The following is a 13986-nucleotide window of genomic DNA, read 5'->3' on the forward strand; positions in this document are numbered from 1 at the left end:
AGACTTCAGAGGATAAATAGAAACTGCGAAACGAATACAGGCGGTAAACACTCACAGCTCCACACCCTCGCCTTCAAATGACACGCGAAGGAGAAACCGGCGGCCCAGCCCCTCCGAGTCGGCAGTCTTCCTTCTTCTAGTCCCAGAAAGTGGACATATGGGAAAAGAAGGTAGATCTGGGGCTGAAATATCCAGGGCAGAGTCGCCCTGGCATCATCGTTCCCCGATTACAACGGCCTAGTGAAGGGCCCCAAGGGTGGCGGGCGGGCCTCGCTGCGGGTGCAGTCTGGGAGCCCCCGCCCAGGGCACTCGCTGACTCTAGCTTTCTCAGGTCGGTCTTGTCCCCATGTCCCTGGCCCCCAAACCAAGTAAAGGAGCGGAAACACCGGCCCCAGAAGCCCTCGAGGAGAAAAGCCGAAGCCGTAGGGCTTCAGATCCGCCGCTCCAGATCCGGGTGGGGTGCCCCGGGGGCGGTTTCCCGGTCCTCTCCGGGGACAAACTCGGCCCGCGCCCCCGAGAAGCCGGCGCTGACTTCCTCCCTCTCGGAGACCACCCAACCGAGCGGGTGTGGTCAGGACCACCCGAGAACTCACCTTCCAGTCCCGGGCAGCAGTCCGTCAGTCAGTCGGTCCCGAATTCTGTCCACACAGAGCGTCTTCCGGCTCTTGCCGGAAGCAGTTCAAGCGCGGGACAGGAAGTTTGGCCGCCCCCACGCACACACCCACTCGCTTGCCTCCCAGCCCCGCGACCGTATAGCCGAAGAGGTTTACCGCCCGGTGGCCTCAGGCCTGCGCGGGCCAAGCTGGTAGCGCAGGGCTTGGCTCTGTGAGGGTAGGATCTGCGCTCTCCCGCCTCCCACTCATTCCCTTTCGGCCTTTGTAGCTCCGTGGTCTGCGAAGCCCGAAAAAACGGGGTCAGTCAATTCTAGTCGTGACGTCACTGCTTCCCTGCTGCAACGGACGGGGTAGTTTTTCCTGTCAGCTGAGATCAGTACAGGTTGCAGTGGAGGCAAGCGAGAAAGAAAAGATCACTACTTAAACATTTATCAGTTCTCTCAGTGGAGAGGACTTTGAAGCTTAAGTGGAACTTAAGAAGGAACTTCCAGAATAGTTCTGCATTGCATACCGGGCGGGGTAAAAAAATTGAGACTCAGGTGTATAACTTTCTTTTTGAAATGTGGATTCCCTAGTCTTCGTTCCGTCAGTACATTCGGATGTAAAGAGCTCTCGGATGTCCACAGGGGGCTAGAACCCTTGAGTTTCAGGCTTGATGCCACAATTTAGAGCTTTATGTGTCTGACTTGAGTTTTTGAGATTAGTAATTTTTGAATACTTGCTGGGTCCCAAAGGATGGAGAGACTCAGCTAAGATAGTGGTGTGCCAGCGTGCTCAGCCACGTCCAACTCTTTTGCGACCCCATGGACTGTAGCTCCCCCCCGCCCCCCAGGCTTCTCCAGGCAAGAATACTGGATTGGGTTGCCATTTCCTTCGCCAGGGGATCTTCCCCACCCAGGGATCAAACCTGCATCTCCTGCATTAGCAGCCAGTTTCTTTACCACTGAGCCACCTGGGAATAAAAGCCATTTTCTAAGAAGGGCGTTTTCAAGAATAGAGACAGAGTTGAAGAAACCAGTAGTTTCCTACACAAAGGATGGTGATTTGAAAAGAAGCAACACCTTTCAAGGGAAGGTTATTTCCTCCTTAGATAAGCCGAGTTTATCTATCCCAGGTGCCTATGGGGTTCTTGTTGTTCAGTCGCTCAGTTCTGTCAGATTCTCTGTGACCCCATGGGCTGCAGCACACCAGGCTTCCTGGTCCTTCACCATCTCCTGGAGTCCACTCAAACTCATGTCCATTGAGTCGGAGATGCCATCCAACCATCTCATCATCTGTTGTCCTCCTTCTGCCTTCAATCTTTCCCAGCATCAGAGTCTTTTGCAATGAGTCGGCTCTTCACATCAGTATTAGAGCTTCAGCATCAGTCCTTCCAATGAATGTTCAGAGTTGATTTCCTTTAGGATTGATTGGTTTGATTTCTTTGCTGTCCAAGGGACTGTCAAGAGTCTTCCCCAGCACCACAGTTGGAAAGTGTCAATTCTTCAGCACTCAGCCTTTTTTAATTGTCCAGCTCTCACATCCTTACATGACTACTAGAAAAACCATAGCTTTGACTATACAAACCTTTGTCAAAAGAGTGACATCTCTGCTTTTTAATATGCTGTCTAGGTTTGTCATAGCTGTTCTTCTAAAGAGAAAGTGGGATATTTACTTGGGAAGTGAAAGTGTTTGTCGCTCAGTTGTGTCTGACTCTGCAATCCCATGAACTATAGCCTGCCAGGCTCCTCTGTCCATGGAATTCTCCAGGCAGAATACTGGAGTGGGTTACCATTCCCTTCTCCAGGGGACCTTCTTGACCCAGGGATCGAACCCAGGGTCTCTTGCATTGCAGACAGATTCCTTACTGTCTGGGCCACCAGGGAAGGGCCTACCTAGCTCAAGAGACTGGAAATAAGATAGATTTAGGAGTTATCAACACTTAGACAAGAGATGAAGCTCTCTATGGAGATGAAATGGAAAAGTATATACAACAGAAAGAGCTGAAGGCCACTGAGGTCAACTGGAGTGACTGATACAACACAGTTCGAATCTACACAAAAGCATACTACAGTTTGTAAACTGCTGACCATAAACCAGCACAACACTTAAAAAAAAACCCTCAATTTTACTGTATTAAAGGGTTGATTACAATGAATAAAACAAATGCTCTTATATAGAGATACATTAATAGGTCCTGAACATGCATGTTTACAACCATTTGTTACTTTTGCTCAGTCAGTTCTATCATTTTTTGAAGTTGTATTTAAATCTTTTTCATCACTTAAAACTTGAAGTGATGTCTATACCTATTTCTCTTGAAATCTTTGTAACTATTTGATAGTATGCGCCTACTAACCTAAAATAAACATAGGCTTTTATCAATATAGATTTGGGTTTTTAGGCTATACTGTGGACTACTTGGCAAAACACAAATAGATCATCTTCTGTAGTAAGTCCCTCCATCAACCTAACCAGTCTCAGTTATTTAACTTATACTACTTCTGACACAAAGCCTCTATTCTACTCCAAAAACTGTTCCACAAGCTCTGAATTTCCCCCAACTCCTGCACACACACATACCCTGCCATTAAGTCCCTTTTCCATCAACACAATATGGAAACACTATCCTATTTATTCTTGCATCAAGCTACAGTTCAAGAATTACGTAAAGCATTTCCAAATGAATACATATTTGTAAGTGTCTTTTCAAGTATTCTATTTTAAACAAACATTATAAAGTTATAAAAACTATTAAAAAATATTTTGTATGATCTATTAAAGTTACATTAAATCTCCAACAGTTTCTGAATATCTGATAAAAATTTCATGTATTATTAGTTTTAGCAAAAGAAGGAAAAATAGGTCATGTTGACATCAATCTATTATAGTAAATAGTCATATAGGATGTAGAGTAAATATATGATATTGAAGATATAGGCGTGAATTATGTTGTGCAACTAAGAAAATATCACCTATTATCACATTTAAAGCAAAGCGATCTATACTCTTAAGGGTTTTTTAATGTATCGTGAAATCTTTCAGCAGAATGGAAAGAAATCCATGTATTTCCTTGATGAAGATGTTTATGGAGATTACAAAGAAGTATCTCCTGAAATGCAAACTATCTGCTTTCCGATGTTACCTCCTGTCATCATGGACTGGAATGCAGCTGGAAAGAAAAAAAAAAAACGAAGTTATCTGACAACATAATGTCACCATCATACATGTTTGTCAATAGACCAGGCACATATATGATTAATGTGAATAATTTCTTTGATGATTTTAAGTACTGAAGGAAACTTTCATGAAAAGAAACCGCTAGTAAAACTGCTACCAAAGTTACAGGACAAATCAACCCAATTAACATCTTAAAAATGTGTTTTTTACCCAAACTATAAATGTTTAATTGGTGTCTACATCCATGTTCAATGTTACAGAGTCTGAAGACTACAGCAAAATAAGTATGAGGATAAATGTCAGAAAAAACAATTGTAATAGCTTAAAAAATATTAGAAATCTAATCATAAAGTTTTACTAAGTAAGTGAAATGAACATCTATCATGTGAGTGAATTTTATATTTCAGTTTGGTAAACACATTAACCAAATACATTAGATCTTCTTCTTAAAAAGGAAAAATTAACAGTTTGATTTAATTCTCTTCATTTAAAATAAAAGATTGTTGAAATCTGTATGTTAGCCAAAAAAAAGAAGTCCAAATACTGAAAATCTGCTTAATGTAATCTTATGATTGATGACTTAGAACCATTCAATCTGAGAAAGTTACCTAGAGGCTAGATAACTTTCACAATTCTTAAAATTTTTAATAATTATTTACAAAAACAAAGAAATATTTTATAATTTGAAATGAGAAAAAAATAGCTCTTAAATACCACTAAGTTGAACTTTCATAGAGTTTAAGATATTTAAGGTTTCACAGGAAAGAAATGTGATTCAAAAGAGAAAAAAACAACTGAAAAGAATTAAAAGAAAAAAGACAGTATTTGTGCTGAACAGATGTGTATAGTAAATGAATCTACATTCATCTTACCTCCCATGTTTTCCAATCCATTTATCATAGTCTCTTTGATCTATAAATCGAAATAGGTATATTTTATATTGTTCAGACTTCAGTGTTTCTACTTAATGGTTTACATTTTTGCAAAAGGCAGCAATATTATTTAGCACTTTCTGTCTAAAAATAGATATTTTTCATTTTATATAGCTAGATCAGAAAAGTTTCCTATCAATTGATTTTTTAAAATATTAATACAATCCTATTTTCCCACTGTCTAATCTTCAGTTATATGTCATATGCTGTATGCCCTCTTTTCAAAAAACAAACTATATAAGCACACATACACATACACCTTTGCCTATCATTTGCATGTTTCAAGAACATCCTAGGTCAGGGGTCTCTGGACCTCAGATTGATAATTGCTGATTTTCAACCACAAGAAGGGCAGGTTGTAGGGTGGTGGAGAGGTACTAAGAAATGCTTAAAAGATTTTTGAGAAAGAACAACTTCTAACACATAGTAATATTCCATAAATATTTGCTAATGAATATTACAATTTAGAAAAGACAAAAACCTATAATCTAAGAAAAGTAAAGTTTAATAAAATTTAAATAAAGGGAATGATGAGAAGGTTTCTCAATCAGGAGCATTATACTCCTCTGGGAGGTAAAGTTAATTTATGATATTCAGTATACTTTTATTTTACATAAATATTTATTATGAAACTAATATTAAACTCAAATAATACAAAAGCATATCAAGTAGCAGGAAGAATGATATTGATCAAGAATAGAAGCAAGTTCTACCTTTAGCTTTCCTTCTTTAAACCACTGACTCAGTTGGAGAATACCAAACTCAAATTTATCCTTATAATTTAACACCAGAAATCTTTCTCTGTAGTGGGGAAGAAAATGATAATGATCAGAGACTAGGGAGGGAAAAAGCTCATATCAAATCATTCCTGAATTCAAAAATGTGTTAATTACATAGAGTCTGGTCAAATAGAGCTTTAGGTGCAATTACAAGCATACGTATCGTGCTGCTGCTGCTAAGTTGCTTCAGTCGTGTCCGACTCTGTGCGACCCCATAGACAGCCTCCCACCAGGCTCCCCCATCCCTGGGATTCTCCAGGCAAGAACACTGGAGTGGGTCAAGCATACATATAGTGGAGTTCTATTGTTTTGTCTGCTCAGGATCGACAGTCTCATGTAGTATTAACACTGTGGTTTTACTTTGTAGGTTGCATCTTTCCCTACCCTCATGCGATGAAAGCCAGGCCAGTCTGAGCCAATACTTATCAGCTTTGGGACTTGATAAAACTGCAAGAAGAGAACTATTCTCTTTTTGCTTGGATTGCTAACCTGGTGAAATGCAAGAGCAAAGATTACAGTCATCCTGTTGCTACTGCAAGAGGGGAGTCCGCAGGGAGCCACACCAACCCAGAAAAAAGCACAGCCCAGGGTGAAGAAAAACTGAGTCTGGACACCACTATGCAAACCTTTTACCCAGCCAAATCTAAGCCAGTACTAATATTGAACTTCTCAATACATGAACCAATAAATGTCTTTTGCACTTAAGCCAATATGAGTTGAATTTCTAACATTCACAAAAAAAAGATGGACTGAACAGGTGCATTTTTCAAAAAGTTTTCTGCCAGGGAGCTAGTTAACCAAAACCTAAATACTGAACCACCTTAAAATGTACATTTTCAAATTTTATATAATAGGAAACAATTATATATGAAGAACAATATATTTCCTATACATCTGTGATCTTTATTTTTTTACAGTCTAAAAGCAAAATACATCATTTTATTAATTTTTTGTATATTCTTTTTTTTATTTTTATTTATTTTTTTTTACTTTACAATATTTGTATTGGTTCTGCCACACATCAGCATGAATCCGCCACGGGCATATGTGTGTTCCCCATCCTGAACCCATCTGTGATCTTTAAACCTATTGAATCTGGTAATATAGGGAAAGTGTAGAACATACCTTGTGATGTTTCTTTCTTTCTGGATCGCTTCTATAGCAGGGGGTAGTGGAGGAGGATAAGGCACATCTTTGTTGTACTGAGAAATTTGACCACATAGGATGATGTGGCTGTTCTGATTCATCTGTTCAGAGAAAATTGATGATTATACCTTAAGATATATACCTTCCCTGTATTTAATGATCTTATGGCTGCCTCAATGAAAGCCTCCTTGATTCTAGTATTTAATCTTTTTTCTTAGTTTCCATATCAGGGATTGAACCTATGCCCTCGGCAGTGAAAGTGCACAGTCCTAACAACACTGTGGATTAGGACTAAATACTATAAGGAATTCCCTATAGTATTTAATCCCTTAATGCCAATTAATTGATTTTGCTCTAAAGACTCACCCAGTATATGTATCAAAGAGTTTTAATTAGCTAGCAAATAAATCTACCCCAAAGGTTTTTCCAGTAGTCACGTATGGATGTGAGAGTTGGACTATAAAGAAAGCCGAGTGCCAAAGAGTTGATGCTTTTGAACTGTGGTGTTGGAGAAGACTCTTGAGAGTCCCTTGGACTGCAAAGAGATCCAACCAGTCCATCCTAAAGGAAATCAGTCCTGAATATTCATTTGAAGGACTGATGCTGAAGCTGAAACTCCAATACTTTGGCAACCTGATGCGAAGAGCTGACTCATTTGAAAAGACCCTGATGCTGGGAAAGATTGAAGGCAGGAGGAGAAGGGGATGACAGAGGATGAGATGGTTGGATGGCATCACCGACTCAATGGACATGAGTCTGAGTAAACTCTGGGAGTTGGCGATGGACAGGGAGGCCTGGTATGCTGCAGTCCATGGGGTCGCAGAGTCAGACACAACTGAGCGACTGAACTGAACTGAAAGGAATATAGAGGTAAAAAATAAGATTTTGGTAATCTGTAAAAGAATTTCATTAGTTGTCATTGTCATCATTGTTGCTACTTCATTATTGGTAGAGTATTTCTTTGGGTTTAAATAATTTAACCTCAGTTGAAAATAATTTTACATATAGTAAAGGACAATGTAGTGTCAATAGCTAATGTTGATAAATTATAAAGCTGTTGATTAAAATATTCAAATACCTGTAAACTATAAAAATCCTTTCCCAACCCAAAGTCAGAGGGCGATGGCTGAGAGCTGATGGTTAGAAATGAGTTAAAGCTTAGAACTTCACTTGTATAATACAACTGTAATTTTTCACAAAAATAAAGGTGAAAATATAACATTGCTAGAACTAAAACTAATGCTCATAGTGCAAATCTGCAAACAAATGGAAACAGCTTCATCAAGCTCTTCTGTATCACTTAATTAGAGTACTGACCATCATGTTGTTTTTCACCATAAACCCTACAAGTTTATAAAGTTTTTTTTTTCTCACTATCAGTTAAAAAGATATCACATCAAATAAAATATAGCATTCAAATTTATAACCAAATCAGAAAACAACCTGACTTATCACTGTATCACTGATGTCACCGCCAACATTGTCGAAGTAAACATCCACTCCAGCTGGGCATAATTTATGGAGTTGTTCTGCAACATTCCCCTCTTTATAATTAATTGCAGCATCGAAGCCCAATTCTGAGGTCAAAAAGAGGCACTTCTCAGGTGTTCCACAAATTCCCACGACTCTCGAACAGCCCAGCAAACGGCCAATCTAGGGGAGAAATTTTTGAAAATTAAACAACTTTCTCTTGTCACAATTTACGTGGAAAAATGTGAAAATATGAAAGATAATACAAGTACCTATATGAAAATATTCATCACAATTTAGGCTTTTGTAAGTCTTTTCAAGAAAGGTAATTTGAAACCAAAAGAACTGAGAACAGATATAACAGCATTTTTAAAAACATTAAGAGTGAATAAAATTAGACTTAGTTTGAAGGTTAAAAATCTCACAATTTAAAGATGAGCTCATAAAAGGAACACTCAAACCAAAAACATCTCTATCTTGCAATTCAATATTTTTTGGGCCTGTGAGGAACTAAAATCACTATTAAGATAAAATGTTTGTTTCTGTGGTTTCACACTTTGAAGGCTACTATTCATAAAATAATGTACTTTATAAAACTGTATCATAATGTTTATATCTCTGTTGCTGTTGTTTAGTAGTTAAGTCATGTCTGACTCTTTTGCAATCCCATGGACTGTAACTCGCCAGGCTCCTCTGCCCATGAGATTTCCTAGGCAAGAATACTGGAGTGGGTTGCCACTTCCTTCTCCAAGGGATCTTCCCAACCCATGGATTGAACCCATGTCTCTGCGTCTCCTGCACTGCAGGCAGATACTTTACCACTGAGTCACTTGGGAATATATTAACCTACCTCTAGAACCCAACAAGTGCTTTCTTATTTGAAGATATTTTTTAAATATAAATTTATTTTTTCAATTCATGGAATTCCAGACACGTACTCTGTGATTTTTTTCTCCTTCATACAGATTAGAGCAATGCTCCAGCATTTACCATGTCATTTTTGGTTAAAAGAGAATAAAATATAAAAAATCTACAACATTTTTCGCATTGTTAGGAAGAGAGTCTAAGCATGCAATAATATCATTTCTACCAAATATATGTAAAATAACATTACAAATTTGTTCAACTGTATATTTTAAACTATATACACAGATCCAGAGATTCAGTTATGACCAGTTTTTTAGAAAATCAGATAATTCTCCAAAAGCTTACCTGCCCAGCCAAGGATCCACAAGCACCAGCAGCCCCACTAACAACCATTGTCTGATTAGATCCAGCAGTTATATGACCTTTTTCCTGTACCCCAATCAAGGAAGTCAAACCAGGCATCCCTATAGCTCCAAGAAAATATGAAAGGTGTCCATCCACAAGTTGTGGGTCTACCTAAAATAAAATATATACCTTTAAAAAAATAATATTAGGAATTTCTGTCTTAAGTCAACAAAGTAGAGACAACCTATGACTTCATGAATATGAACTCCCCAAATTCATATGTTAAAGACCTAACTCTTTCAGTGTGACTTTATTTGGAGATAGGGTCTTTAAGGAGATAATTAAGGTTAAAATGAGGGCATCAGGGAGGGGGCCTTAATCTGATAGGATTAAGGGCCTTAGAAGACAAAGGGCCACCAGAGATCTGTTTCTCCGAAGTTCACAGAAGAAAGGCTGGATGCTGTGTGAGGATACAGGGAGAATAGGGCCATCTGAAAGCCAGGAAGAGAGCCTCCAACAGAAATCAAATTTTCCAGCACCTTGACCTCAGACCTCTAGCCTCCAGAACTGTAAGAAAATAAATTTCTGCTGTAATAATAAATTTCATTCCATTGTATTTTGTAACAATAGTTCAAGCGGTTTAAGCGGACTATAAACAACCCAACATAAACAGTAAACCATTTTTCAGTCTTTCTTGCCAGTGTCTCAAATATATCAAAAGAGAAGAAACACTTTACAGGAAAACACTACACAAAATTAGAAGGTTTAAAAATCTCTGAGCAATTTCAGAGTAAACACTTATCTATATAAAAGTCAGCTCAAACTCTTTAACAGTTCTCGTTACTGATACTTCAAATGTTTCATGAAAATATAAGGAAGGTGTGATACAATTTCTTCTCGTTTAATTACAGAGTAAAATGAGGTCTCTCAGCTTTTCAGCATTTTACACTTATATGTTTAACAGGCCCAATCAATAGTTAATTGTACATCTCTTACATTTTCTGTCTGTTTTCTTATCTGTAACATTAAGGGAAAATGAAAAAAAAAATTATATAGAAACTCTCTACCATAAAAGTTTTATAATAATTTTAGAGATTAAAAATGTAACAAACCACCAAAAGTAATCAAGATTCACCACCTTGATTTGCAATTAAACTGCCACAAAGAAAAAAATGGCAGTCTGTAATCAGTTTTAAATGGCTATCAGTCAAGTCTGATGTGTAGATAAAGGTAATGGAGATATTAAAGTCTACAATACACAGAAAGGTCTACAGTACAACATACAGAAATATGGTGGTTTGGTGGTTTAGTTGCTAAGTTGTGTCCGACTCTTGTGACACCATGGACTGGAGCTTGCCAGGCTCCTCTGTCCAAGGGATTTTCCAGGCAAGAATACTGAAGTGGGTTGCCATTTCCTTCTCCAGACATAGAAATATATCCTGTAGGTAGCAGTTATCTATTAGTAAGGCCAGTAAAAAAAAAACATCGTGAGATAAGTTGTGTTTAGTAAACATCATTTTTCTATCCTTTCTGAATTCCTCTTCCTCATTTGTAATACCTACTCCTCAAACATTTTTAAGCTCTCCCCAACTGCTCAATTTCCCATTATATCATTATGACAGGGAAAGCTAGAAACGCTGAATGTTTCTTTTTCACTTCCTACTAGAAATTTCTAGTTAAACATTGTTTATTAGTACCATTGATAAAATGATTGTGTAATGTCTCCCCTATCACTTGTATCTTAACACCCACCTTTAACTAACTGTAAGAATTTGTAATCATAAAAAATACTAAAATTGTATAAAGCTTTTTACAAAGCCTTAATCACATTTATTATAACTAAATTTAATTTAAATCAATTCTAATTTAATTAAATTTAATTTAATTCTCACATTCACTGGTGAGATAGCTATTGTTTTCATTTTGCACATGAGGAAACTGAGGTTAGAGACATACTGTAACTTCCTTGATGACAATTATTAGGCTGAATTACATGAAGCTGCCAGTTTTTGTAGGTCAAAGCAGACAAATACTGGTAATTTCACATGACTCAACCAAACAGTAGAAACCGAACTCAAGATTTCTGCCACAAGATAGAATTTCAAGCACAAACCAAATGGATTTCTTGAATCAAGTGGTAATTGCTTGTTGTTATTGTTCAGTCACGTAGATGTGTCCAACTCTGCAACCTCATGGACTGCAGCATGACAGGCTTTCCTGTCCTTCACTATCTCTGGAGTTTGCTCAGACTCACATCCATTGTGTCAATGATGCCACGCAACCATCTCATCCTCTGTCGGCCCCTTCTCCTTCTGCCCTCAATCTTTCCCAGCATGAGGGTATTTTCCAATGAGTCAGCTCTTTGCATCAAGTGGACCAAGTATTGGAGCTTTCTTAGGAAACCTTTCAAGCATTTAACTATAAAGGGCATTCTGGTTCTTAGTATAAAGCATTTTTTGATGCTTATAGCTCAGGTTTTATTTTACACATGTAAAATTTGAGAATTAAATATGGAAAACAACATCATTCATTGGCAATCTAAGAACTGCCATATATAGTTATAGCCAACAGTGGAAGAGGAATAAAGGCTTTTCACATTCTGGAAGCTATCTAAAAAGAAAACATATGCTTTTATTTTTCCCCTGACAGCAAACAAAACTGAACATCAAATGCACAAAGGAATAACAAGAGAGAAAAATCAGATCCTTTATATTGTACATCACCTTTTCAAGGATATTTCCATCCAGAATAACCTTGGTTTGCCAGGGCCAATAGAAGGAAGTCACAAAATCACCTTTCATAAAATTTGTGTGTTTGCTTTCTTCTATAATCCCAACACCTCCACCATCAACCACCTGAGACAGCTGCCAAGGTGTTATATAGTCACTGCCAGTGTCTTCATTCATTCTACAACGCTGAAAAAAGAAACATAGATTGGGATACTTCTGTCTGATAATACTGAACCAGTTTACTTATTCACCCAGTGATTAAAAGGAAGTATATAATTCAGTAATATTAAGTACAGTGTTAGCCAAACAAAACTCATCTTAAACTCATCAAACGTCAAACATCAAAACTCATTTCTCTTTTCCTTTTAGTTATTTTTTATCCTGAAAAAAACAAGAAATGAAATTCAAAAAGAATTTAATGAACCTCAAACCTATTATATAGAATGAAATAAATAAGAAAGACAAATATCATATATTAATGCATATATATATATATATATGGAATCTAGAAAGATGGTACTGATGATCCTATTTAGGGGACAGCAAAGGAGACACAGATGTAAAGAACAGACTTACAGTCACAGTGCGGGAGGGAGAGGGTGGGATGACTTAAGAGAGTAGTATTGAAACATATATATTATGATATGTAAAACAGATAGCTAATGGGAATTTTCTGTAAGATGTAGGGAACCCAAAGCCAGTGCTATGTGATAACCTGGAGGGATGGGATGAGGAGGGAGGTGGGAAGGAGGTTTAAGAAGGAGGGGACATAAGTATACCTATGGCTGATTCATGTTGATGTATGGCAGAAGTCATCACAATATTGCAAAGTAATTATCTTCCAATTAAAAATAAAATAAAAATTTAAAAATAAAGTAAAAAAGAATTTAAGGAGCTTTCCTGGTGGCTCAGTGGTAAAGAATCTGCCTGCCAATGCAAGAGACAAGGGTTCGATCCTTGGTCCGAGAAGATTCCACATGCCATGGAGCAACTACGCCTGTGTACCACAATTATTGAGCCTGTGCTCTAGCGCCCAGGAACAGCAACTATTGAGCCCACTTACCACAGCTGCTGAAGCCTTCAGCACCCTAGAGTCCGTGCTCCACTACAAGAGCGGCCACCGCAATGAGAAGCCTGTGTACTCCAGCAAACAGTAGACCAACACCCTGCCGCCCCACACAACTCCGCTCTAACCCTGCAACCAGAGAAAGCCTTTGGGCAGCAACAATGAGCCAGCACAGCCAAAAATGAATAAATAAATGATTTTTTAAAGTATTTGAGAGGATATGTGTAGCTTCTATGCAAATTCTATGCCCTTTAAAAAAAAAGAATTTACATTCTAAAATTAGATTGTGGTAAACAGACAACTTTGTGAGTGAATTAAAAACTATTGAAGTATACAGGACATGTGGATTGTGTGTGTGTTAGTCGCTCAGTCATGTCCAACTGTTTGCAGCCCCATGGACTACATCCTGACAGGTTCCTCTGTCCATGGGAATTCTGGCAAGAATACTGGAGTGGGTTGCCTTTGCCTCCTCAAGGGGATCTTCCTGACCCAGGGATCGAACCCATGTCTTTTATGTCTCCTGCATTGGCAGGCAGGTTCTTTACCACTAGTGCCACCTGGGAAGCCCCTCTTAAATATTTAAAGAAATTTATGTCCTATATGCTAGCATAATACAAGATTCTGTGTCAATGGGTTGTAGCAAATTAGGTACACTGACATGTTGCTGATAATATTATAAAACATCCATTTTTAATAGAAAACAGACTTGCAACATATAGACAATAATACTACTCATTTCTTCAGTTGAGCAATACTGCTTCCACAATGGAAATAACCCAAAAGAGAAATGAAACAATTTTTATACAGCTGTTCATCAAACTTCAGACCAAGTACTACATCATTCCCCCTAACTTCAGATGGATGTTCTCTTTATTCAAA

The 13986-nt window shown here is 38.0% G+C and overlaps 2 protein-coding genes and 1 long non-coding RNA gene across 23 annotated transcripts in view; 1 reads left to right on the top strand and 2 right to left on the bottom strand.

Annotated features, from left to right (window-relative positions):
* Window positions 1-653, bottom strand: part of ZNF410 (zinc finger protein 410) — a 42143-nt gene extending 41490 nt beyond the window's left edge. For 9 of the 15 annotated variants that reach the window (XR_015134002.1, XR_015134006.1, XR_015134008.1 and 6 more), the window contains exon 1: window positions 594-653. The gene's annotated coding sequence lies outside the window, so the exon portion shown is untranslated. Of the gene's footprint in view, window positions 1-55; window positions 137-593 lie in introns of all 15 variants that reach the window. The other 6 variants (XR_015134007.1, XR_015134005.1, XM_086319706.1 and 3 more) reach the window with 1 other exon arrangement.
* On the top strand, window positions 1-6189 carry LOC147364028 (uncharacterized). The gene is made up of 2 exons (XR_015134016.1): window positions 1-170; window positions 5852-6189. It is a non-coding gene; the product is annotated as an uncharacterized LOC147364028 (long non-coding RNA).
* PTGR2 (prostaglandin reductase 2) overlaps window positions 3209-13986 on the bottom strand; it is a 21078-nt gene continuing 10300 nt past the window's right edge. For 5 of the 7 annotated variants that reach the window (XM_086319768.1, XM_086319770.1, XM_086319769.1 and 2 more), the window contains 7 exons: window positions 12036-12227; window positions 9313-9483; window positions 8074-8283; window positions 6610-6731; window positions 5419-5506; window positions 4646-4685; window positions 3209-3765 (listed from right to left, as the gene is read on the bottom strand). In XM_086319768.1, coding sequence (XP_086175894.1) covers window positions 3689-3765; window positions 4646-4685; window positions 5419-5506; window positions 6610-6731; window positions 8074-8283; window positions 9313-9483; window positions 12036-12227 — 900 coding nt within the window. In that variant the 3' untranslated portion in view covers window positions 3209-3688. The remainder of the gene's footprint in view (window positions 3766-4645; window positions 4686-5418; window positions 5507-6609; window positions 6732-8073; window positions 8284-9312; window positions 9484-12035; window positions 12228-13986) is intronic. The other 2 variants (XM_086319774.1, XM_086319775.1) reach the window with 1 other exon arrangement.

The sequence above is a fragment of the Bos grunniens genome, chromosome 10 (genome assembly GCF_055505025.1).
Source record: "Bos grunniens cultivar Pamir isolate PY7600 chromosome 10, Bosgru_T2T1.0, whole genome shotgun sequence".
Lineage (NCBI taxonomy): Eukaryota > Metazoa > Chordata > Mammalia > Artiodactyla > Bovidae > Bos > Bos grunniens.